The sequence below is a fragment of the Kogia breviceps genome, chromosome 7 (assembly GCF_026419965.1).
Source record: "Kogia breviceps isolate mKogBre1 chromosome 7, mKogBre1 haplotype 1, whole genome shotgun sequence".
Classification (NCBI taxonomy): Eukaryota; Metazoa; Chordata; class Mammalia; order Artiodactyla; family Physeteridae; genus Kogia; species Kogia breviceps.
In genome coordinates, this window is record NC_081316.1 from 13,736,386 (window position 1) to 13,758,794 (window position 22,409).

At 51.7% G+C, this 22,409-nt stretch overlaps 4 protein-coding genes across 20 annotated transcripts; 1 reads left to right on the plus strand and 3 right to left on the minus strand.

The window, feature by feature from the left end:
- Positions 1-1,200: 1,200 nt before the first annotated feature.
- On the minus strand, positions 1,201-4,366 carry UBXN1 (UBX domain protein 1). Of its 9 annotated transcripts, none has more exons than XM_059068331.2 (10): positions 3,715-4,366; positions 3,527-3,614; positions 3,334-3,387; positions 3,151-3,245; positions 2,978-3,047; positions 2,624-2,815; positions 2,476-2,527; positions 2,243-2,359; positions 1,520-1,712; positions 1,201-1,345 (listed from the first exon to the last, which is right to left on the minus strand). In XM_059068331.2, exons 2-10 carry the CDS (start codon positions 3,583-3,585, stop codon positions 1,296-1,298), a joined length of 882 nt encoding a protein of 293 aa, XP_058924314.1. In that variant the 5' UTR covers positions 3,586-3,614; positions 3,715-4,366; the 3' UTR covers positions 1,201-1,295. The 9 variants fall into 9 exon arrangements, with proteins under 9 accessions (XP_058924314.1, XP_058924313.1, XP_066893514.1 ...); XM_059068330.2 differs by having other exon boundaries at positions 3,139-3,245; positions 3,715-3,803; XM_067037413.1 differs by having other exon boundaries at positions 1,650-1,712; positions 3,715-3,786.
- Positions 4,367-6,030: 1,664 nt separating this feature from the next.
- LRRN4CL (LRRN4 C-terminal like) lies at positions 6,031-8,683 on the minus strand. The gene is made up of 2 exons (XM_059068344.2): positions 7,981-8,683; positions 6,031-7,446 (listed from the first exon to the last, which is right to left on the minus strand). Exon 2 carries the CDS (start codon positions 7,439-7,441, stop codon positions 6,749-6,751), a length of 693 nt encoding a protein of 230 aa, XP_058924327.1. The 5' UTR covers positions 7,442-7,446; positions 7,981-8,683; the 3' UTR covers positions 6,031-6,748.
- A 103-nt stretch (positions 8,684-8,786) lies between these two features.
- BSCL2 (BSCL2 lipid droplet biogenesis associated, seipin) lies at positions 8,787-21,433 on the minus strand. Of its 9 annotated transcripts, none has more exons than XM_067037418.1 (12): positions 21,336-21,433; positions 18,062-18,281; positions 16,289-16,605; positions 14,662-14,743; positions 11,583-11,726; positions 10,678-10,812; positions 10,395-10,492; positions 9,821-9,962; positions 9,612-9,679; positions 9,354-9,442; positions 9,178-9,258; positions 8,787-9,028 (listed from the first exon to the last, which is right to left on the minus strand). In XM_067037418.1, exons 2-12 carry the CDS (start codon positions 18,149-18,151, stop codon positions 8,886-8,888), a joined length of 1,389 nt encoding a protein of 462 aa, XP_066893519.1. In that variant the 5' UTR covers positions 18,152-18,281; positions 21,336-21,433; the 3' UTR covers positions 8,787-8,885. The 9 variants fall into 9 exon arrangements, with proteins under 9 accessions (XP_066893519.1, XP_058924323.1, XP_058924322.1 ...); XM_059068340.2 differs by lacking the exon at positions 21,336-21,433 and adding an exon at positions 20,485-21,148 and having other exon boundaries at positions 9,354-9,434; positions 9,613-9,679; XM_059068339.2 differs by lacking the exon at positions 21,336-21,433 and adding an exon at positions 20,485-21,148 and having other exon boundaries at positions 9,354-9,440; positions 9,613-9,679.
- On the plus strand, positions 18,783-20,178 carry GNG3 (G protein subunit gamma 3). Its single transcript, XM_059068345.2, has 3 exons — positions 18,783-18,882; positions 19,282-19,381; positions 19,657-20,178. The coding sequence occupies exons 2-3, from the start codon at positions 19,283-19,285 to the stop codon at positions 19,783-19,785; spliced, it is 228 nt and encodes a 75-aa protein (XP_058924328.1). The 5' UTR covers positions 18,783-18,882; position 19,282; the 3' UTR covers positions 19,786-20,178.
- Positions 21,434-22,409: the final 976 nt, after the last annotated feature.

Here is a 22,409-nt window from a genome sequence, read left to right on the forward strand (position 1 = left end):
TTAGGAATGTAAAGTGCAGTGCCAGGCACAGGGCAGCCTCTCACTAAATGCACTGGGGTTTTCCTCCCACAAGGTTTTCACTGTAGTGGTTTTCAATTTCTGAATCCGTCACAGGATCTATTGGCGATGCCACTGATGGGATGAGATAAAGCTATCAGTGGGGTGGCCGCCCTACAGCGAAGTCAACCAGCTCACTCCCCTTTTGTCTATTTTATGTCCTGTGGTTCCAAACAAGATTGCAATTGATGGGGGCGGGGGGGGGCTGCTTGTATTAAATAAAGCGTGAACACACTAAATAAAGCTTGGTAACACTGAGCTGTAAAACCAGATAAGAGCACTGGTGCAGTTTTCAGCTACTAGATGGTGAAGTCGTGAGCTGAGCACATTTGTCACGTGTGATCTGTACAGTTTCCTTGTGGCCTCTTTCCTAGTTGGGGTACGAGGGGAGGGAGGTCAGCAGCTGCTGGAGGGAGCACGAGGTGAGGCGAGCAGCAGCGGCACAACGGGAGCTCGGCAGTTCAGAGCCTGAGCCCTAGAGTCAGGCTCCCCGGAGATGTGTCCAGGCTCTGCTACATGCCAGCTGTGTGTTTGGACAAGTCATGTGCTTTGGTGTCCCAATCTCTAAAATGGGATCATTGTACCTACAGCTAAATAGTACTGACTTGGTATCTCAGTTAATACATACAAAGCACTTAAAACTGTGTGGTATGTATTAAGTACTCAATACTTTTTAGTGCAGAAGAGATGCGGTTGTGAAGGTCACACTACGGCTCCTCTCACTGTGAATGGCCACATTTTAAAAACTATCCTTCTAGTAGCTAATACTTAATTGGGGACTTACCAGGTGCCAGACACGCTGCTAAAGCACCTCACATCAGCATTACGTAAGCCCCCACAACCCCAACTAACAGGCACTATTATCCCCGTTTTACTAAAGAAGAAACTAGGCTTAATTAAAGAAGTCCAGGCACATAGCTACTAACAATTTCAGGCTTAGGTACTGCCTAACCCATAGGAGCAAAAGATGCTATCCAACGTACACCCCACGCTCCAGCACCTCTCCCCTTCAACCTCCCAAGCAACTCATCAGACCCAGAGATTAGAAACAAGTCTCCCATGGAAATTTAAGAGGAAGCATAGGGTCTATTCTAAAAGCCTTCCTTTTGTCCCTCCCGGCCATTCAGGAAGGAGTCAGTCACATACAGAACTCAGAGGGTCTATTTATTAGGAAGGTGATGTCAGTGCTTTATCAAAGATGAAGAGAGGTCAGAGAAGGATGGTGGGATAAAGGCCTCTTAGCCGGGACACTTCTTGGCCACAATGAGGACAGCAGAAGGCACAAGTCCTGAAGATGGAACGAAACAGGTTTGAACCAAAAGATCTGCTTTTTGCCCACCACCACCCCCCCCTTACAAATTCCTGGCCTCACACTATCTCCACAAAGTCCCTTCTTTGCATCCCTTCCTTTCTCAGGCATGTCCCCTATCCCCTTCCTGGTTTCGGGTCCCACATGTCATACCCAGCTCCTGCAGAGGCCGCTCCATGTCAGCCTCTGAGAAGGCCCGCCGGGGGAAGCCACTAAGCAACTGCACAGGGTCCTGGCCCCCTCCTAGCTCCTCCCCACGGTGGAGCTCCACATAGAGCCTCACAGCTGCCAGCTGTTCCCGTGCCCGGAATGTCTGGGTCAGTGAACTCCCATCTGGCAGCCTGACCTAGAAGGCAAGACAGAAATACAGAATTTTGAGTGTCAAAACTGAGTGAAGTGCCCAGGTAAGGAAAAGAAAAAGAGTAAAGTTGGCTTCTCCCTCCTCTAAGAGAGACTGAACCAGCATAATTACTGTTTAAAGCACCTAATGAACAACCACTTAGGCTTGGCTTTACTGAACACTGAAGAGAGAGACCCCTAGCTCCCTCACAATTTAAGGAAAACAAAGACAAGATTACACAAAATATCTGGATAGGTACCACATCATGCAAATAGCTGTATAATAAGCCAAATGAATATATGAACAAGTAAGAAGTTAACTGCTGAATAAGAAAAAGAGATAGATTTACGTAAGACTAGGGCAAGTAAAATTTGATACCTTTCCTAAGAGCAGAAGAGGTAGGATTTCAAAAGTCATTTACAAAGATGGGAGAGGTCTGGCAAAGGGAACATAACTGAAAAAAGCTCTGGGCTGGGCTGGGTGCCTTACAAGCCAACAAAGGGTCCCAGGAGCAAGATAGGAATCAGAATCAGTACCTGTATGCGACACTGGTCATACTCTCGCTTCGTGGGAGGCTCCTTGCTGGGAGAGGAGGGAACAGGGCCTGGCTCTGCTGTTGGCGGGCATGGCTGAGAACCCATATGACCACCATACTGGAGGACAAAGTTAAACAATCAGGCACTAAGCCCAACCTTTCCCTCTGAAGCTAGAAAAGGGGATTTACTAGTCCCCCTACTTCATTACCCTCAGCATCTACCCAATCACCTACCTTCTTGGCTCTCTCTGCTTTGTCCCTTTCGATCTTTTCTCGGACTCTTTGTCTGGAACGCAAACAGAACGAAAGTAGGTCAGACACTGACAAAGCAAATCTTGATTCCCTTTTCTCATCTCTTAGCCAACACCCCCAGCACCCGGACCTGGCTGCTAACTCTTCAGCCTTTTCCCTCCTCCGCTCCTCAGCAGCCCGGCGCATCTCATCTTCCTGTAGCCGCTGTCGGGCAGCTGACAACTCTTGCCCTTGCCTCCTGCGCTGCCGTTCCCGTTCCAGTGCCTCCCGCTCCTCTCTTTCTTCACGCTCCCGCTGCTTTTGGGCCACCAGCTCCAACATCCTGTATTGCAGAGAGGAAAGAGTTCAAGAGAAATGGACATAAATTGGGAAGGTGCGTTTATTAACCAGGGATTCAGAAAACAGAATCAGGGAACACAGTCCCAAAACACCTCTGGGGACAGGTGGAGGATGAGCCTCAGAAATGTGAGCTTGTTCCTCATACCTCTTAGTCTGTTCCTGTCTTTCCTCTTCAGTCAAAATGGGTTTGCCTTCTCCCACACCAGACCCAGGTCCTACAAACAAGCAAGCAATCAGTATTATTAGCCATTCATCATCCTCCTCAGGCCCTCCTGAATAATCACACTGGGTCCCCTCCGTCAGAACCTTCAGGGCCACCTTGCTCAGTGGGGGTGGGTTCCCGTCCCAGGGTATGTCCAAGGGGGTTCGCTAGTGGCTCGTCCACGTCTGGGTCATCTTCATGCTCCATCAACCTGGCAGGGAAAGTAGGGAGGGAGGTTAATGTTCAGGCTGACCCTCGTAGGAGTCCCCAGTCCCCTGCTACCCGGTCTGAGCGCTCACCAGTCCATCGCAGCCTCAATGCCCTGGTTCCCTGTGAGGGCCAGAGCCTTCTCCCTGGGGGCAGAAACATCGTGAATAGCGCCCACGAGCCATGGCGATGGTCAGGCTGGGGCGTAGAGCCTGAGGCCAGGCTGGGGTAAAGGCCTGGACAGGTCGGCGACCCCCGCGGACGGGTGTTAGGGGGCACCCTTACGCGCGTCCCCTGGGGAAGCCCATCTCGATTAGACTCTCCAGAGCCGTCAGCTCCGCCATGACGCCGCCACGGCCGCTTCCGCGGGGACCTGGAAAGGGCGAGAAGGCCGGAGAGGGTCAGCGCGGGGCGTCCCCCGCCGGCGCGCAATCCCGCCCCCAACGGCCCCAGCCGGACGCTCGCTCACTCACTGGCTCCGGACCGGCCCTGGACACCGACGAGAAGAAAGCCTAGGGGAAGCGGAAGTGCCCGAATCTGTTTGGGTCACGTGGAGGCGGACGTGGACGGGTGCCGCAGAGAGCCAGAAAACACAGGCCTGGCCCGACTGCCAGGACCTGGCGCTGAAGGGACAGGCGGCGCGTGGGAGTAGAGGCCCGGGAGGCAGCTCACATTCCCTCGCCCAAGCCCGGGTGCCCCGCGGCGGTGTAGAGGGGCGATACCGCCCTGAAACCCTTGGGCGAATCAAGACAGCTCTCGATATGGCCCCTTAGCGCAACCGGTTGGAAAATATATTTAGCAGTGTTTATCAGGAGCCATAGAAATGTGCGCACCCTTTGACCTGCTCATCCTCTCCGGCAATTGAGCTATCCTCTGCGCGACTGCCAAAGGGATCTTTGCAAAACACAGTAACTGATCGTGTCATCACCTCCCTGATTAAGACTTCTCCATGACACCTCAGTCACCTAGGACGAAACTTAAATGCTGGTAGTCTGGCTTCCTCCTACCCTTTCTTTTGTTAATGCCCCATCTGTAAAGTGAGGATAACAATAGCACCAACCTTAGGTGCCTGGCTAGACTATACTGTGTAAATGTTGGTAGTTGGTGCGGAGTTCATCTCTCACCACTTGAGGGTAACTTGTGCAGATTGCAAAACTCTCCCTCCTCCCGGCCTTTGCACATGCCCGTCCCTCTGTGTCTGGGATGTCCTGCCCCCTCTGTGGGCTTGGTTAACTCCCAGTTGTTTTTCGGACTGGACCCTGGGTTTCCTTTCTTTCCTTTTTTTTTTTTTTTGGCCGCACCGCATGTGGGATCTTAGGTCCCCAGGGACCAAACCTGCGCCCCCTGCTGTGGAAGCGCGGAATCTTAACCACTGGACCACCAGGGAAGTCCCTGGGTTTGCTTTCTAAGGGAAGCCTGCCTTGACCACCCCCTCTCCACCTCCGAGCCCCGGTGTTTACTCCATTAGCATTTGTCCCCCTGGTGTGTAGCCTTGTTGATTACTTAGCCCGCCGCCACTACCTAGGCTGTTAGGTCCCTTAAGTTAAAGCTCACTTTAAATGTTTTTTAGGAGGCAGAATAATAATAAGTTGCTGATATTGATAATATATGCAGTAGAGAATTTTATATGGTTAATTCATAATCATTACAACAATCCATATGATGTAGATACTATTATTAGTCACAGGAAACAGACACAGAAAGATGAGATAATTTACAGAAGGTCGCAGAGCAAGGATTCAAACCCATGCAGTGTGCGTTCTGGAACCGCTAGGCTGTGCTGCCTCTCTGTGGTGGAGAGGCAGCTTTGGAGTTGGGCAACTTGGGTCGAGTAATCCTAACTCACCTCCTTACTTGTATTGAATAGCTTCAAACCATTTAGAACCTCAAACTTCTCATCTGTGAAAAGGTGACACCATCTCTTAGAACGATTGTGATAGAGATTAAGTACGAATGCATGTAAAGCGCATCTTCAATATCAAGACAGTAGGGAATTAAAAGTACGGAAAAAAAAACAGAACAAAAAAGTGAGATAGTAGGCCCTCATTATTTGTAAATGAATAAATGCTGAGGAAATACAGGAATCAAATTAAAAAGACAAAGTATTCAAGGCAATATGGTGAGTGTATTCTAAATAACAAATGTGTTCTAAATTTATTCTAGAGTTCCAATAATAGAAGAATGATTAAATTGTATAGTACTGCCTCTCTCACCTACTTCCAGGTAAGTACCCTATGGAAATACACAAACATGTGAGGATACACAAACAAACAAGGATGTCCATAGCAAACGCTGAAGACAAATGTTCTAACAAAGAGCCAAGGCTATTGTCAGTTAAGGAGCATCCTCCAATGGCAAGTTATGCCTTTCACATAACTAAGACGGCTGTGATTTACCAACATGGAACATTGTCCATAATATACTGAATGAAAAAAGAATATATTTGCATTGCTTAGAGAAAAATTTGCTCTGCTACAGGCAATTACCTCTTGAGGAGGAGGGGAACTTTCATTTTATCCTCTTCAATACTGAAATTTGTACGTGTTACTTTTATAATTTAAAAAAAAGGTTATAAGATCAGTAAAAGTGAGGAATAAACTGTGTAGCAACTTCGACTTTTCTACATCCAGCTAATTTAAAAATAAACTCGAAAGTATGTATACTACTCTGAAAAATCGGACTTTTCTACATCCAGCTAATTTAAAAATAAACTCGAAAGTATGTATACTACTCTGAAAAATCGGTGTGTGGACAGGGAATTGAAAAGGATCATGAAAATGGAAAATGTCTTCCTTTTACATCTCCTTTAATGTTGTTACAGTGAATATACAGTAAACACAAATGGGGGAGGGGGAATCCTTTGTTATTACTGTATTATTATTATATTTTTACTAGCAAAACCTCAAGCTTGTCCCAGACAGCAGCTTGGGCAGTCCTTCTCTTCTCCACCTCATGTCAGTCATTTATTTCCACCCGCGTCAGACACAGGTAGATTCTAACTCAGTGTGCATCCTCACTATCTAAACAAAAAGGCAGAAGGAGAAGGAGTGGCCTCCAGCCCCAAACTCCCATCCCGCAGCAGCTTACTCTCAGAACCCCAAGGAAGCCACCCACAGTGGCAGGGCCCTTTTGAGGCTGTACGACAGAACTAGACTAACCGTAGCCAACGGGCCAAATCTGGCCGGGGCCTGACTTGTTAAGGCCCAAGAGCGAAGAATGATTTTTACATTTTTAAATGGTTACATGGTTGTGTAAGAACTACATGATCTCTTCGATTTTATCCCCTGGAACCACAAAGCCTAAATTATTCTGGTCCGTTAAGAAAAAATTTGCCGACCTTCTCTACTCCTAAACCTAAGCTCGGGGCAGAGTGGGAAAGTCTGGGGCCTGAAGCGACTCAGCGGGGGCCCAGCGCCCCGCCTTCCATCCCGCCGCCGTCTGTCAGGGCCGCCACCTCCCCCGGAGCGACACCGGGCTTAGCTTGGCCGGAGAGGTCCCCGGGCGGCCTCAGAGTCCCGCGCTGCTCGGACGGCCTCGGCGGGGGCAGCCCCAGCGCTCGCGCAGGCAGAAGTGCCAGACCAGGGCGGAGCAGCTGAGCAGGGCCAGCGCGGAGCCCACACCCACGGCCCAGTGCAGCAGCGTGAGCGGCCTCGGCAGCACGGTCAGGCGGCCGCAGGGCCCGAAGGCGGGGCCGCCCGCGCTGTCGAGGCCCTCGGCCCCGGGCACGCTGCTCTCCCCAGCCGCGTTGGCGGCCACCACGCAGACGACGTATGCGCCCCCGGGCTTCAGGCCCTTCAGCTCCGTTTGGCGGACCGTCGAGTTGAGGGGGGGCCCCTTCTGCGGAGCCCCGGCGCCTTCCCAAAGCAGCAGCCAGTACTCGTGGACCGGGGAGAAGGGGGCGCACCAGTGCACCACGGCGCGGCCCGCCTCGGCCTCCATGCGCACTTCCCCCAGGCGTGGCGGGTCGGGCGGCTGCGCGGCGCTGGAGAGGCCAGGGCACAGGCACGTCGTCGGGCCGGCCCTCTGCAGCTCCTGGCAGGGCACCTGCAGGTGGCGGCAGCGGTCGTAGTCGCAGGGGACGGCCGGCAAAGGTGTCTCATCTTGCTCCTCTTCTTCCGAGTCTCCCGCCAAGGGCTGCGCTCTGGGAACCAAGGAGAAGGTGACAGCCAGGAGCCACAGAAGGCAGGGAGAGCCCGGCATGGAGTCTGGAAGGGAAGGAGGGGGAAGGGTAAAGGCCGGTCAGCCCTCACACCTTGCAGGCCCCCCTCCCTCAACAAAAGCTCTAGAGACAGGGAAACACGACCCGGGACCAAGAGGAGAACAGGAAAGAGGTGGAAATGAGACGATACACCCCTTTGTCATCCAACTTCTGAGCACCCTATGTGCTTGGTTTTGGGCGAAAAAGAATAAAATGTCTGACCCGACAAGAGAGAAGTGTGCGACCAGCAGTAGGTGAAGCACGAGAAACAGTTAATGAATAAACTGAGTGCTGAGGAGAGGAGTAAATGATTTACGCAGCCTGGGGAAGGAAGGTGAAATAGTTCCCAGCTGCCACCCAGAGAAACCATCTAAGTAAAATAAGTATCAATCAGCCAGCGACACATGCAGAAACCCAGAAAGGAGATGGAAGTGAGAAAGGAGAAGAGATGGGACACAGAGGCCCTGGAACCCTCCCTCTCCCCACCTGTCAAAGTCCTGGTCCCTGCCTGCCCCCCACCTCCTCGACTCACAAGCCTTACCAGTGGGTAGGGCTTGATGCAGTGAGTAGCAGGCCAGGGGTCCTAAGAGGTCCCCAGGAGCACAGGCTGCGCAGTCAGGTTTTCTCAGCGTCTTCAATTTCAATTCTGTTTTGGTTCAAAGCTTTTATACCCCTCAACTGTGATGTCACCACCTGGCCCCCCTTCCCCCCTCCCCGGTGAGTGCCAAGAAGAGGGCTGGTCCCTTCAGAGGGCCTGAGTCACGGGGGCCAGGGGTGGGGGAAGCCACATGCAGCGGTTTCAGCTGGAGGCCAGGATGCCTGGGTTCTGAAAGAGCAGTGGAATGTGGAAAGCAGCCAGGAGCTGAGAATCCAAAGTCTGAAGTCATGTGAGGGGGTGAGGAGGGGAACACAAAGGACGGGGCCACCTGGCTGGTATCAGAGAGAAAAACAGCTGTGGACAGCATGGGGCCTGGGCTACAAAATGCTGTTTCAGTAAAAAATCATACCACGTACATGGCAGTCATTTCCTGTCTTCTGCCTCCCAATGGGCTGAGAAAGGGAGGGGTACGGAGGCCAGAATGATGTATCCCAGCTTTCCAGACCCGCCCTATGCTATCCCCCTCCCCAGAGGGAGATGAGAGTCACATGGATGGAGTGGGCAGGTTTTCGCTTGGACGTCCTAGGCTGATGAACGGAAACAGCTGTGCCTAAAATAGTCCAGGGTCTGGAGGTCTTCCCCATCGGTAGCCCCTGACAAAACAACCTCCTCCAATCGGGGTGGGGGATGCCTGGGAAACATCAGGTTTTCAAATGGCCCTGAATCCACTTCAGAGTCAGGGAGGCAGCTGGCATGAAAAGAGTTTATTGGTGGAGCCCCGGAAAGGGAAAGGGATTGGGGGGTGGTGGTGGAGAGGGCTGGAGTGTGGTGACTCTGCCCTATTCTCTTCAGGAACTAGAGCAAATGGGGCGCTGTCGGACAGTGCCTGTGGAGGGTTCAGAGCTGCCCACGGTCTCTGGGGCAAGGGCAGGGGTAGAAACAGGCAGGTTGGCCTCCGTCAGCAGAGCTGCATCTTCCCAGGAGCCTGAACCTGGGCCAGGGGAAGGAGAAACAAAATCCCAAATGGGAAATTACAGACCAGGGGTTCCTGCCCCCACCCAACGTGGCCTTCTCCCTAGCCACAGGCCAGCCACAGGCCAACCCCAGTCCACCCAGGTCGCGCTGCAGAGTGCCCCTCACCGTCACTGGCCTCCGGCTCTAGCTCCTCCTCGCCACTCAGGGGCTGTTGATCTGGTTTCTCCTCCTCAGACAGCTGGCCTTCTGCAGCCCCAGGGGGAGGGCAGAGGTCAGTCTGGAGGAGGCTGAAGGGGAGGGCTGAGAGGAGTCAGGAAGGAGGTCGGGCTGCTGCACCTTACCTGTCTCCGAGGGATCTGCACGGCTCTCACTATCCTCTGTAATGGGTGACAGCTGAGTGGACTCCTCCTGGCCTTGGGGCCCTGTGCCTCCAAAGGGGGTAGAGGACAGGGCAGGGCTAAAGCAGCTGCGTCTGGATGGCAGTGCCAACTTCACCCCATTCAGCCTTTCCCCTGACCTTCAGCTTGGTATGTGAGCACCTAAAGCCTCATATGGACGGCGCAGGGGCCTCCTCACCCAGCCCCCAGCCATCACCTTTACCTGGCTGATGGGCAGAGATCCTCCGCTGGACTTCCTGGCGGGACCTGTCTCTGTTTCGGATGTTTACCTGTAGGGGGGGAACTCCTGAGCAGCAAGGACTGCCTTCCCTCACCGGTGATCAGGGCCCTTCAGCCCCAGCCCCCAACATGCTCCTGCCCACTCCCCAAAGAAGGATCATGAGGGGGAGAGGAAAGGGGTCCTTTGCGACCTGCAGAGAGAGGCGGTGTCGGGGCCAGATGCCCCGCCACACCCACTGCATGTAGCTGAAGAGCACGATGACGCTGAGGAAGGTGAAGTTGCTGGCGACACCAACGAAGGCGCAGGTCATCGGGAAGTTGTACAGCAAGTACCTGAATCAGGAAGCAGAGATAGGAGGGGAGTAGCAGCTACCAGGGAGTACCAGCCTTCTCATTTCCCAGAAATAACTTCTAGGGCGATTCACCAGTTTGGCTAGAGCTGGGCTCCATCCCCTGCCTCCCACCCACTGAGCCGATGTGCTCAAGAGAGCAGTTCTCAACACTGACTGCACATGACCTTTGCCTGGGGTGCTTTCAAAAAGTCTGATGGCCTGGTATGACCCTAACAAATTCTGGTCTTGGGGTGGGGCCCAGGCATCAGTATTTTTTTTAAGTTCCCCAGGGACCTGATATGCTGATGTGCAGCCAGAGCTGAGAATCTGTGGCCTAAGGAAAACCCATAAAACCCGTCGCCTCTGCTTAGGACCCTCTTCACTTAAGGACAGCCCCACGAGAGCTGCCCAGGCCACGTCGGCGCTTCCTCACCTGAGCCCAGTGAAGTGGGCGTGGATGCGGAGGTAGGCTCCGTACAGCTGGATGCGCTTGCTGTGGATCTCGATAATGGCTCCGGTGGTCGGCACATACTGCAGGCGGGTGGGCAGTGGTGGCAGCACATCAGGCCAGGATCCTGCCGCTGTCACTCTTACCAGGCCAATCTGAGGCCCGCTTCCAGCCTCTACTGCTGTCCCTCCTGACCGAGCCCAGAAGCTCCTCAGGTGAAATTCTGGGCTTGTGGGGAGGGCTGTCCCCAGTCCTCCTCCCCCCTTACCGAGTTCTCCCTGTATTCTGGGTACAGCTCCACCTCCAGGACCTGCTTCTGCTCTGCAAAGCCAAACAGCAGGAGGCTAGAGAAGACCAGTGTGTCAAGCATCTGGAGCAGGTTTGAGCGGTAATGCAGCATCACCTGCCAGGGCCAGGAGGGAGAGGCTGGGGATGGGTGCCCGCCCCTCCACCACCCCTGAGCAGGCTAGGAAGGCTGCTTCTTTCCTGGTCCCTGCTCCCTCACTTTCACTTCCTACCACGCCCCCAAAATGACATGCCCTGCCCTACCCGGCCACGTGTCTCTATTCCAATACAACAAAGCCCCCTTTTCTAAGAAACCCTCCTAGGTGAAGCCCCACAGTGTCTCTGATCTACCTTCCCCCCCAAATGGTTCTATAATCCAGAACAGACTGTATGTTCCAGCGTACCATCTGAAGCTTTTTCCCCCACGTGGACATTCAGGGATTTGCTTCATGATATGGTTCTGTTGATGATTAAGAATGGAGTCTAACATTTATTGAACACCCACTATTTCCTCATTTAAGCCAAACTAGTCTTGTTATGAGGGAGTTACTACTATATTCACTTATAGTGCTTCATAACTAAGGGGTTAAGTAAATTGCCCCTCAGCTAGCATGTTTCTGAGTGAGGATTCGAGGCCAGGCTTGCCTGGCTCCAAAGAAGCCCCTGTTTTCAGGGTGGCTCCACCCTTCAGACTTTACCCCAACGCTGGACATGCTCATCAGATGTTAGGGGGTGTTTGTCTGGTATGGTAAACTGACACCTCTTGCCTATCCTGATGTGTCTGTGACTTCAGAGCTGGGATGTTTTCTCCTGAAGCCCTACCCAGATACTCTGACATCTGTCATCATTCTCCACACCCTCCTAGACAGGCCAGGAATGAACACTCACGGAGCGTGAAGAGGTGGAGATGATTCGGCCGCCTCTGGTGTAGCATGAAATGGTGACCAAGAACATGCCCAAATCTTGATTCACAGGAGACTCTGGCAGCTCAAGCTCTAAGGTAACGCGGTACGGCTGTCCATACATCAGCACCTGCCCAAGGTAGCCCCATCTCTTTAAAAAATTTTTTTAAAAATTGCGCTGCCTCTGTACCACCTCCCCACTTCCCCTCCAAACATTCTGCCACAACCCTCCGCTCTCAAAACAGGCCTCTCAATGTCTCTGGTCCCAAGAAAGTGCTGCCCCCTGCTGGTGGCTGGGTCCCTCCCACTTCTGAGATCTTCAGTATCCTGTCTGCTCTACTGAATCAGTCTATTCAGAGAAAGGCTGTGTCACATTTCTTTTCCAAAAGTGAACCGTCATGTTGCCAACTGGGCCATCTGTGACTCAGGTCTCTCTGTCCCCGTGAGGCCATCCCCCCGGACCCAGCCTACCTTCACTTACATTATTAATTAACCGAGTGCCAGAAGTGCTCACCATCTCCCTAGCCAGCTGTCGCACAGTCACTGCCACTCAAGACCATCTTATGTCATTCTGGGTCCTTTATCTTGGTTCTGTTGGTAGAACCCTGAGACTCACAGCAGGAAGGCTTCTTCACTGGGATTAACCTCAAAAGGTTAAAGATGTGCCACCAAACATACCCTAGTTTTTCCTGACTGTTCCTATATTCCTCTAATCCTATATTCAGCTATGCTTGTCCTATGCATGACCCCCTCAGGGTGATACATAAGGATCACAGGGGTGATGGTAAAGCTTCTGGTTTTAACCAAAGAGGGAATGAATTTAAAAAAAAAAAGAAGAAGTTGAAAAAAACTTTCCCCTAACCCTAATAGTGTACTGTACTAGCTCCAAAATCTAGATATGGCAATGAGGGTACTTTGAGCATTTTATCCGTAGGGTAATAGGTGAAAAACCACTGATCAAAGTCTTTCTTTATACAGATTCTTATTTTCGGTCTGAATTACATCTTGACAAAAATGGGTTCCATGAGATTCCTACCCCCTTGTAGAGGCCAGATGAATCTAAGCCAGTTGCTTCACTGAATTCTTTGAAACATTAAAATAGGTAGTTCTCTGGGTGGGCAGGAGGGAAATGGGGAGTGACTGCTAGGTAGGGGGTATGGGTTTCTTTCTGGGGTGATGAAAATGTTCTAAAATTGATTATGGTGATGGTTGTTCAACTCTGAATATAATAAAAACGACTGAACTGTACATTTTGAATGATGACTTCTAGACTATGAATTATACCTCAGTAAAGATTGATATATATATATATTTTCTTTTTAAACCAGTAAGTATATCATCTCCTCCATGGGCATCCACAAAATCTAATACCAGAATCTTGTGAATGAGTCCTGCCTTTGTTCGCATTTGTCTGCCTGATGGGCAGCTTCTCCCTCTCCTCCATTCCCACACTGTATTCACCGTTCCTTAAAAGGCCCACTTTGAGCCTCACCATCTCCATAGTCTCACACCTAATTCTTCACAAATTCTTCTGAAATGTAGAATCTGCATCTTTGCTACTTAATGCAGTGTATAGATTTCTGTCAATCCTGTGAGCTCCTTGAAAGCAGGACCACATCTTCTATTTCTAAACAAGGTGTTACACACAGAGTAGACCCATTATTTCATGCATTCATTCAAAAATGTTCACTAGAAATGAATGAAATGATCAATCTGCTTTAATTGTCAGGGACTTGGGCCTCACCCTTCATCCTTCCATTCCTTCCTCATCCAGCAGCCTGGTACCGGATTGTTTTAGGCTCCTTGCATCACCAACCATTATGATCTACAATGGGTAGCCACACAAATACATGCAGCATCCCAGGTGCAAATGTACTGTGGCTTTGTTTCTATTCCCCTCTCAATATATTCCATTTATTATTATTATTATTAAGCCACAAAAACACACTGAACCAATATTTTCACAGAACATTCTATAATAATCTCCAAGTTACCTTTTCTGAGTAGCAGAACTAAAATGATAATCCTCTGTCTTACAATGCCCAACATTCCACTTCACCACTTTTTTTTGGGGGGGCCACACTGTGCAGCTTGCAGGATCTTAGTCACCCCCCACCAGGGATTGAACCTGGACCCTCGGCAGTGAAAGTGTGGAGTCCTGACTGGACCGCCAGGGAATTCTCTTCCCCACTTCACCACTTTGAAATCTCCATTTGGGATCCACTCATCCCACCTGGTAAGCTTTCTGGATAGCGTTACCCTGGCAGTAAACTGGAAGATGTCACAGGATACAGGATGCACAGTCTCCCAGGTTATTTGTATTGTCAACCCCAGGGAGCCCCAGACTCTACAGCTTACACTCCTCCCTTCAGAGTGACCATTTATTTCTATCCTGTGTTTTTTATCTTTAGGTCAGTATCCTCCCAAGTACAATTTTTGAAAACTCATTTTCAAATGGTATTTAAACTCTTAGTAAGTCTGATTTCGGATGACTCCTCATTACATTGCTGACAAGTCAAAAAACTCTGCTGATGAGAAATGCTCTTGATGCTCCAAGATCCTTCTGAAGTGGTCTGGGATCCGACCCTTTTGCAGAGCCTCCAGCAGCTTGCCTAATAGAGAAGGATGCATTCCCATTCTGCATTTCCCAGGGCTTCCAGGTTTGTTGAAGGCATACTGGCATTTGGCCAGTCTCTGGCACAATACCCTTTGTAATGGCAGGTTACACATATCTGTCAACGGTTTCATAATTTAACGTACTTTCAAAACTCTTGGGTGGATTCCACCCTGGTTCTGTGAGACAGCTGATCTGTTAATTTACGTTCATTTAGATCTAAAATACACCTTATCTAGTAGATATGGCCTGGCTGAAACAATTTAAGAAGGAGGAAAGACTAATCCACACAATTCATTTGGACTTTAATTTTTCTTTAACCTCCCTTTCCTTGAAAGCCTTCCTTTTAGTCTCTACTACTCGGTCCCTGACATCCAGGTCTTTCTCAAGCCTTCCTGTTTCTCAAGTCATCAGAGCTCTAATGAAACCTCTCTTCAGCTCCCATACTCACCCGATCACGTCCACCCTTAGCCAGTGAGACATTGGCAACAGGGAAGGAGCAGAGCAAGGAGGCGGAGGCATCACAGTCGGTCCTAAATGAGAATGGAGACGATACTCTGCTAAGTTAGAGTCTGCCTTACTGTCCACTCACCTCCTTGGCCCCTAGGGCGCCCTTTCCTATCCCCCATCCCTTTCCCAGAATGGGCATGCTTCTCTGTTATAGAGAGAGATGGAGAAGAAATGCAGCCAGGAGATTCAAGACAACAGAATTAGTCTTTAATTCTCTTCCTGCTACTTCCAGTTATTTCCTGTCATTAGAGCAGACCATTCTTAAATGGGAACCTATGGACACTCAGTTGAATAGTTTCAGACTTAAGTGTTTCTAAAGACTCACTTCGGGAGCTGATAAAAACGCAGATTCCTGGGTCCCACTCCTCCAGATTCTGATTTAGGAATTCTGGTCTGGGGCCTAGTTTGAGAAAACTCCTCCAAAGGGATCCACAGATGATCTCTAAGAGGCTCACGAACCCTTTGAATTGTAGGTAAAATTGCACATGGGCATATAAATAGGTTTTTATGGCAGGAAGGGCCATAGATTTCATAGGCTGAACCCAGGCCAGGGGCCAGGCCATCATGCCTCTTAAAAGTTTAAGCAGGGCTTCCCTGGTGGTGCAATGGTTAGGAGTCCGCCTGCCAATGCAGGGGACACGGGTTCGAGCCCTGATCCAGGAGGATCCCACATGCCGCGGAGCAACTGAGCCCGTGTGCCACAACTACTGAGGCTTGCGTGCCTAGATCCTGTGCTCCACAACAAGAGAAGCCACTGCAGTGAAAAAACCTCGCACCGCAACACAGTGGCCCCCGCTCGCTGCAACTAGAGAAAGCCAGCACACAGCGATGGAAGACCCAATGCAGCCAATAAATAAATAAATAAATAAATAAAAGAAAAGTTTAAGCAGCTCTGCCTTAGAAATTATAGCTCATGACCACAGACTCAGGACAGGGGGGAAAAAAAAAAAACTTTGGACAATTGATAATAGTGCCCTTGTCAGCACCTCTTGATTGGTCCTGTAGTCATTGTTAAAAGAAGGGGAGAGAATCTGGCAGGGTCTGTAAAATGGGAAGGAATTGAGGCCCCAGGCAAGAAGTAGGACTCTGGGAGTTTATGTACCCAGACACCCTGCGTTTCCATAAATTCTCTTGCAGCTGACTGTCCGGGAGTGGGAAGATGTAATGTAAAAGGCAAACTACTGCTTTCCTAATACCTCCTCTACTGAAGGCCAGATTAGTTCTGCGATGACCCAAGGGGTTGGGTTGGCTCAAAAGTCTACAATGGCCCTGAGAGACGTCTGATCCAGCCTAAATTGAACTGACCCTCATAATTACAATCTAGGAGAGGGATTTTTTTTTTTTCTTCCTTTTAACCAGATTCCAGTAACCAGAGACAGGACTAGGATCCTAGAGCCCTACCTGCCCAGACCTGCCCCAACCTTGGGCTATAAAAGAAATCAGTATAACCACACTGAGCTCAAGTGTCCTCCTCCGTAAATAAGGGGGTTGACCTGAAATAAGCTCCCAGGGTCCTTGCAGCAATTCTCTCACTGGATTCCTCTACTTCGACAGAAGACCCCCCTCACCTGTAGTAGAAATGCACGGGGCTGAGGTGGCTGGCTGTTGGCATGTAGGAATAGTAGAAGGAGCCATAGAGGAAGACAGACACCCAGAGCAAGAGGAGGGCGGTACAGAAAAGCACCCCAAACTGCAGTAGCAGCTTGCGGGCACGGCCTGCCAGGACGTGGCCCACCTCCTGGGCCCACAGTAAGGCAGGTACTGGTGGGTCATTGACCATGATGGGGAGTGCAGGGGGTCTGGCCCCAGGTTCAGGCCTTGAGTTCCTAGGTGCTCTGCCACCTGGACGCCACCCCTGGCCATGGGATGAAGCAGCTGGTGGTTCCTGGAAAAGGACAGAGAAGGGGAAAGAATGGCTCTTTTCACGGGGGAGGTGGGGACAAAAAGGATAAGCTTACCGTACTGGCTTTGAGGAACCAGAGATAGCAAGACATAGCAAAGTCTTTGTTTCATACGGCCTTTCTCCAACTGATTGCGTTTCTCAGCCAATTACCCTTTCCTTTCCTCCAATGTGCTCTCTCCACCACCTGTGCTACACTTCCTCATCTGAACCCATCCTCGGGTCACCTGATCCTGGGACAGCCACCTTGACAGTCATTCATAGTAATACGTAACATACTGAGGATGAGCACCTTAAAATTCTTCCAAGGCGGTTTTACACACACAATGACACGATTCCACACTGCGAGGTGGCTGCACGGAGAGCACGCGCGACTTGCCTAAGGTCGCACAGCCGGACTCAAAGCCAGCAACCTCAGCGCAGCCACAATTCCCTACCAAGCTTCTCCTCTTCTCCTGGAGCTGCAGTCGCTCTCAAACAGGGCCGCGCCCCACTCCGGGCGGGGCGTCCTACAGCCAACGGCCGCTCCCCGCCAGCCCCCTCTGGCTCGGCGGTGGGCGCGGCGCCCGGAGCCCCCACCCAAACCGCAGCAACGTAGAAACCAGCCAGAAGGCCGCCACAGGTGTGCAGACTCACCAGCCGCGCGCTGCCTGGGCAACGGCGAGAAGGCACTTCCGCCTCCCGGGGAAGTCCCTCCCCCTTTCGCCGGCCCCCTTTGTAGCACTGGGGGCGGGGTCTTCCGGGCCGCCAAGTTCCTCCCTCCTCGCGCCCAGCACTGTCCGTTCCTGCGGTCCGTTACCCTCCGGATACCAAAACCAAAGGGGACAGGCGCCTCCCTCCAGGCCCCAAGATATGCTCCAGATATGAGTCAGCAGGATCCCTCAGCCTGCCCCTCGAGGCCGCAATCACGGCACTCCGCCCACACCTTCACTATCCGCCATTTAACCCACGAAGATGGGAAGAGGCGGGCATCCAGCTGGCTCTGATTTTCATTGCCCACAGCTCCTTGGATCTGTGGGCTTCCAAGGCAGAGAGCATTCGCCCCCAGAACGTTGCAATCTGCGGGTACCTGTGCATCTTGCGCGTTGCGCCGGCGGGCTGGCTGTCCCCTATTCACAAGAGCGGTAGCATTTCAGGCCCGTGTTTTGTCTCCAGCTTTTACGATGCGTGATCGACCTCCTCCGACCCTAACTAGACTTTCCCTCAGAGTCCCCACAGCGCATTATCTAGACTAGGTTTTGGCGGGTGGCACTTTCTATTTTGTATATGTCTATTCACCCCAAATAAGATCCCTCAGAAGAGTCAGTGTTGTGTACATCTTTGCGTACATCTCACAGCACCAAGCACAACACTGCAGACGTGGGAGGCAATCTCAAACCAATACACACACACACCCAGGAAGCCCATCTATTTCCAGAAACACCCACCGACTCTAGCCTACCTCGTCTTTGTCCGATTCTTTGATCTGATCTCTGCATGCCTCTTTTTCCCCAGCTGCTCCTTCTCTTTGGTCTGCCATTTCTTTAGACATCTTCCTGATGGACCTCGCTGCCCCTGGATCTTCCACTCGAGTCACTTGTAGCTAGAACGTTAAAGTGGTGATCTAGAAGCTGATACCTGTAGCTCATCACATTTTCCTAGATATGGGGAATGGAGGGTCCCTGGGAGAGAAATGAAGATTCAGGTGTTAAATGCTGTGTCAGAGTAGAGGGAGGAGGGAGGGAGGGGGCGACTGCCCAGCTGATGTCAGATTTTCAAATGAGCAGGGTCTCACGCAGTCAGTACTGACTCCACTGCAGGGGCTGTCACAGGTCCAGACCACCCCATTTGAGGGGGGAATCTACCTGGGACTCAGCTACTTCCAGCTCCTTTGGGGAGGTCTCTAGCCCAGACTCTGGATGCCTGCAATGGCGGAGGGGCAGGTAGTGAGACAGTAACAGTGGGGGCGTGCACAGGGGCTGCAGGCAGCAGCCAGGCTCCCCCACTGGCCAGACAGTTGGTATGTGCCAGGATCTGAGCAGCTCCTTCTAGCATCCTTCATCTTTCAGGTAACAGCCAGTGCTGGAGCTGCAAAATCTGGGACCAGCCCTCTGCTGGCCTCTGACTTGACCCTCCCCAGTGGCCTTGTATTAGCTGCTTCTGTTGCTGCGTCAGATATTCTCAGCTGCAGCTCCCTGCAAGGTGGGGCACCCATCTCAGGCAGAAGGTTTTGGTGCACCCCACGATCCTTCTCCCCAGGACTGTCGCTGCCCGTGGCCTCAGGTGAGTAGCGAGCATCCTGCTTTCCTCCCTTTGGGGCTCAAGGGGGCAGGTGGGGGTTCTGTACTCTCCTCATTAGGGCAGGCCTCTTTCTAGTTGTGGTTTTCAGAGCTGGGAACACACATAACTTGAGGGCTGGGAAGCCTTAAATCATTTATATGTTTAATGATCTGTGGCCCAGGCCATGTAGGAGTTTGGGGAGCATCTCATCCCACTTCTCCATTTCCTTAGCTGAGGAAGACAGGAATGGGAAAGACCACGGAGGTTGGGGATAAGAGGGGAGTAAAATATTGGGGCATATGACCCGGACTTGTAAAGCTTGAGGAGTAAGCACAGAGGAGGGCCTTCAGCTGAGATTGTGCAGAGCCCCCTATCATGCTCTGAGCTCTCTCTTTTCTCCAGGATGAAAGGGGAGACCCCTGTGAACAGCACTATGAGTATTGGGCAAGCCCGCAAGATGGTGGAACAGCTTAAGATTGAAGCCAGCTTGTGCCGGATAAAGGTGGGTGGGGCCCTGGATCCCATTAGTTGGCAGCCTGTACCGTAGGTTCCCAAACCTCAGGATAAGAGATGCTTTCTTTCATTGACTCCCTGAGATCACAGGAGGAGTCTTGGGATCTGTAAGGAGAGCTGGCCCCAGGTCTCTGTGGGTGATGAGGGAAGAGAAGACTGTCTTAAGGAGCCCTAGAGATGGCAAAAGATTATCCATTTGGGGAGGGAGGCCGCAGTCCATTTCAGGGTTTCTGGCTAACAGTTCCCCTCCTGGCTGTGCCCCAGGTGTCCAAGGCAGCAGCAGACCTGATGACTTATTGTGATGCCCACGCCTGTGAGGATCCCCTCATCACCCCTGTGCCCACTTCGGAGAACCCTTTCCGGGAGAAGAAATTCTTCTGTGCCCTCCTCTGAGCTGCCCTGTCCCTCCTCACAACTCTTCACCTTTCCCTCTCCCGGGCCCTTCCTCATTTATGTGAGGAACCCCCCCCCCCCCCAGGGTCCCTGCATCCCATCCCTAGCCCTTTCCCAACCCTGTGAGGTTAGCTGAAGCACAAGGCCCTCCCTCACCTATCTGCCGACCCCATTTCCTCGCCCACTGAGGCGGACACAAAGCACCCCGTGACTCGGGGCACCCTTAGCCCCACCCACAGAAGGGCTGTCAGACTCTGCCAGCGTCCTGCCCGCTTCCCCCTGTGACCGGCTCAGACAATGGAGAGAGGGATGGGCTGGGTGCCTGCTCTCAGTCTCGCCTGGAACTACTGGAAGTGTAAAGCCATTTGAAGAATAAAGTCATCCAGAGTCTCAGAGGAGAGCTCCTGTGTTACCGTTCTTGGGGGATAGGATCATCAGTCAATAGATTTGGGAGTGGGTGCGGCAAGTGGAAAAGCTTGCCATAACCAGGGAACAGAGCCAGTCAAAGCGGGTTAGACACTGTCTAGGATTGGAGATCCGCCGGGTTAGGGTGGATGGCGGGCATGAGAGAACGTCGCAAGTGGAAGAATTAAGTTACAGACAGACACTCAGAGGCTACGGAAAGCATTCTCACACACACACACACACACACACACACGCACACGAGAGCAATGAAGACGAGTGAAAATGAAAACAGACCGAACGGGGTGGACTTAGGAGGGATTGCGAAGAGCAGTCGCAGACAGGAGGTACCCAGTGAGAGGGGAGGAGCTTGCTTCCAGTTCCTGGGAAGGGGCCGTTTTACTTCTAAGATGGCGACGCCCACAGCAGGTCTCCGTTCAAGATGGCCGCCGCCAGGGGATCCGCACCAATATGGCGGCCGCATGTCACAGCGTTTCACCGTACAGGGCTTCTCAGCTGGGCCCATACTTAAAATGGCGGCCCCAGGCATCCAGAGTTCTCAATATGGTCCCTTCCGTGCTCATCTGTCTCAAAATGGCTGCTCCTTCCCTCGTCACCTCGATACCCACTCCTACCCACCCCGGAGGCCGGAAGCCGACGTCCACCCGATCCAGGTGAAGGCACACTGGCGGCAGCTATAGCCAAGGATCATGGGACAAGGGGGTCCCAGCAAGCACGCCAGAAGTAGGCGCCGGTCGCGTGGATCTTATGGGAGAATCTAGGTCTCTGTATCTTGCCTAGTAGAGACTCCTTTGGAGAGGAAACAGAAGTGTGAGGACAATGCCCGGCGCCGTTCGGCTCGGGGCGCTGTTCCTTGGTCGCTTCCTGTTCTCCCTAGGAGTTGGATAAGCCCGAAGTTGTTCAGTTTGGGCTTCCTGTTAGAACTGGGGCTTGCTATTCTCCCACTTCCCATTCAGGCCCCTTCTGTCACATCCGCCAGGAGCAGTGTCCCCGCCCCTGGTGCGCCTACCACCCCTCGTAGTAGTCCAGCAAGCTGCCCGGCCAGAGGTTTGTCTCACGAGCTCCTCCCGGACTCAAACTGTGCGGAGGTTTGTAAAGCCCCAGAATACCTTTCCAGAAGCCCTTACCTTCCAAGGGAAAGAAAGACACATACGGAGATGGGACCAGGGCCAAGGCGGAGAAAGTTAAGTCTCAGGATGTCTGCTCCTCATGGGTTGTCAAGATTCCCCACCCCGTACCCAGTGATACATGCTTCCCGGGGCAAGCCTGGGTCATGCTTTGTCCTGGGATACACTTGCGGGTAGGGTCGGCTGCCAGAGGCTGCCTTGCAGAAGGGGGTGACCTATATTAGAGACAGCACATCGCCCCCAGCTTCCCCACTCCTTCACACAGGAAGACAGCAGGGAGGGGAACAGAGAGGAAACCAAAGGAATAAAGGGGGTTCTCTCAAGAACTGAAGTTTCCTATGGATGTCTCCACAGGCTCCAGGAGTACCCAGTGAACTTGAGGCACCTCCAGGAATAGCAGCTTCCCCGCTGTTGATGAATTCCTGAGCCCTAATAGGCCCTGGGGATATTTAATTCCCTCATCCTAGAGAGGAAGAAACCAAGGAAAATAACCTGGCTGCCCTCCTGAAGTGGGGACCTACCCCCATTCTGTTCAGGAGCCTTCTTAGTTCTTTCTTAGTGCCCGTTGAAAACTCCTCTAAGGATCAAGTCTGTTTAATCCCTGCGTCCTGTCAGTGTCTGGCATATGGCAGGCATTCAGATACCCAACGATTGTACTATACATGCTTAAATGGCAGGTAGGGCATAGAAGGCACTAAAAGATTCTCTTTCCTAAGGTATTACAGTGTTGGGCAAATTCCAGAGGGGTAAGTGAAAATGTCCACATCAGCTCAGACTTGGTAAGAAGTCAGAAGTGCTCAAGAAATGTAATCTTGATATTAGGTTATTAAAAAAAAAAAAAGCAACCTCTGCTCAATTTTTCCACACATTCAATTTTCATACTCATCAGATTAGGGGTGAATGGCTGCAGCCCTAGCTGGGGGCAAAGGGGGGGTCTAGAGGCTACTACAGACAAGGCATGAGCTATAAATAACCATTTAAAATGATTAGCTATATAACACTGAGTAACTTTAAATATCCTAGAGAATGGGCAGACGCTGAAATCAAGGATAGCCTTTGGGCCCAAAGCTGTAA

Bases quoted from the DNA above. Each gene is read 5' to 3' on its own strand.
- LRRN4CL (XM_059068344.2), bottom strand. From the start codon at position 7,441: ATGCCGGGCTCTCCCTGCCTTCTGTGGCTCCTGGCTGTCACCTTCTCC.
- GNG3 (XM_059068345.2), top strand. From the start codon at position 19,283: ATGAAAGGGGAGACCCCTGTGAACAGCACTATGAGTATTGGGCAAGCC. The intron at 19,382-19,656 runs GTGGGTGGGGCC...GCTGTGCCCCAG, and splicing joins CCAGCTTGTGCCGGATAAAG to GTGTCCAAGGCAGCAGCAGA.
- UBXN1 (XM_059068330.2), bottom strand. From the start codon at position 3,585: ATGGCGGAGCTGACGGCTCTGGAGAGTCTAATCGAGATGGGCTTCCCC. The intron at 2,816-2,977 runs GTATGAGGAACA...TCTGCAATACAG, and splicing joins AGACAGGAACAGACTAAGAG to GATGTTGGAGCTGGTGGCCC. The intron at 2,360-2,475 runs GTAGGTGATTGG...TTTGTCCTCCAG, and splicing joins AAGCAGAGAGAGCCAAGAAG to TATGGTGGTCATATGGGTTC.
- BSCL2 (XM_067037418.1), bottom strand. From the start codon at position 18,151: ATGTCTAAAGAAATGGCAGACCAAAGAGAAGGAGCAGCTGGGGAAAAA. The intron at 9,680-9,820 runs GTCGCAAAGGAC...CCCCCCCTACAG, and splicing joins GACACCGCCTCTCTCTGCAG to GTAAACATCCGAAACAGAGA. The intron at 9,443-9,611 runs TAAAGGTGATGG...TACCCCCTTTGG, and splicing joins ATCTCTGCCCATCAGCCAGG to AGGCACAGGGCCCCAAGGCC.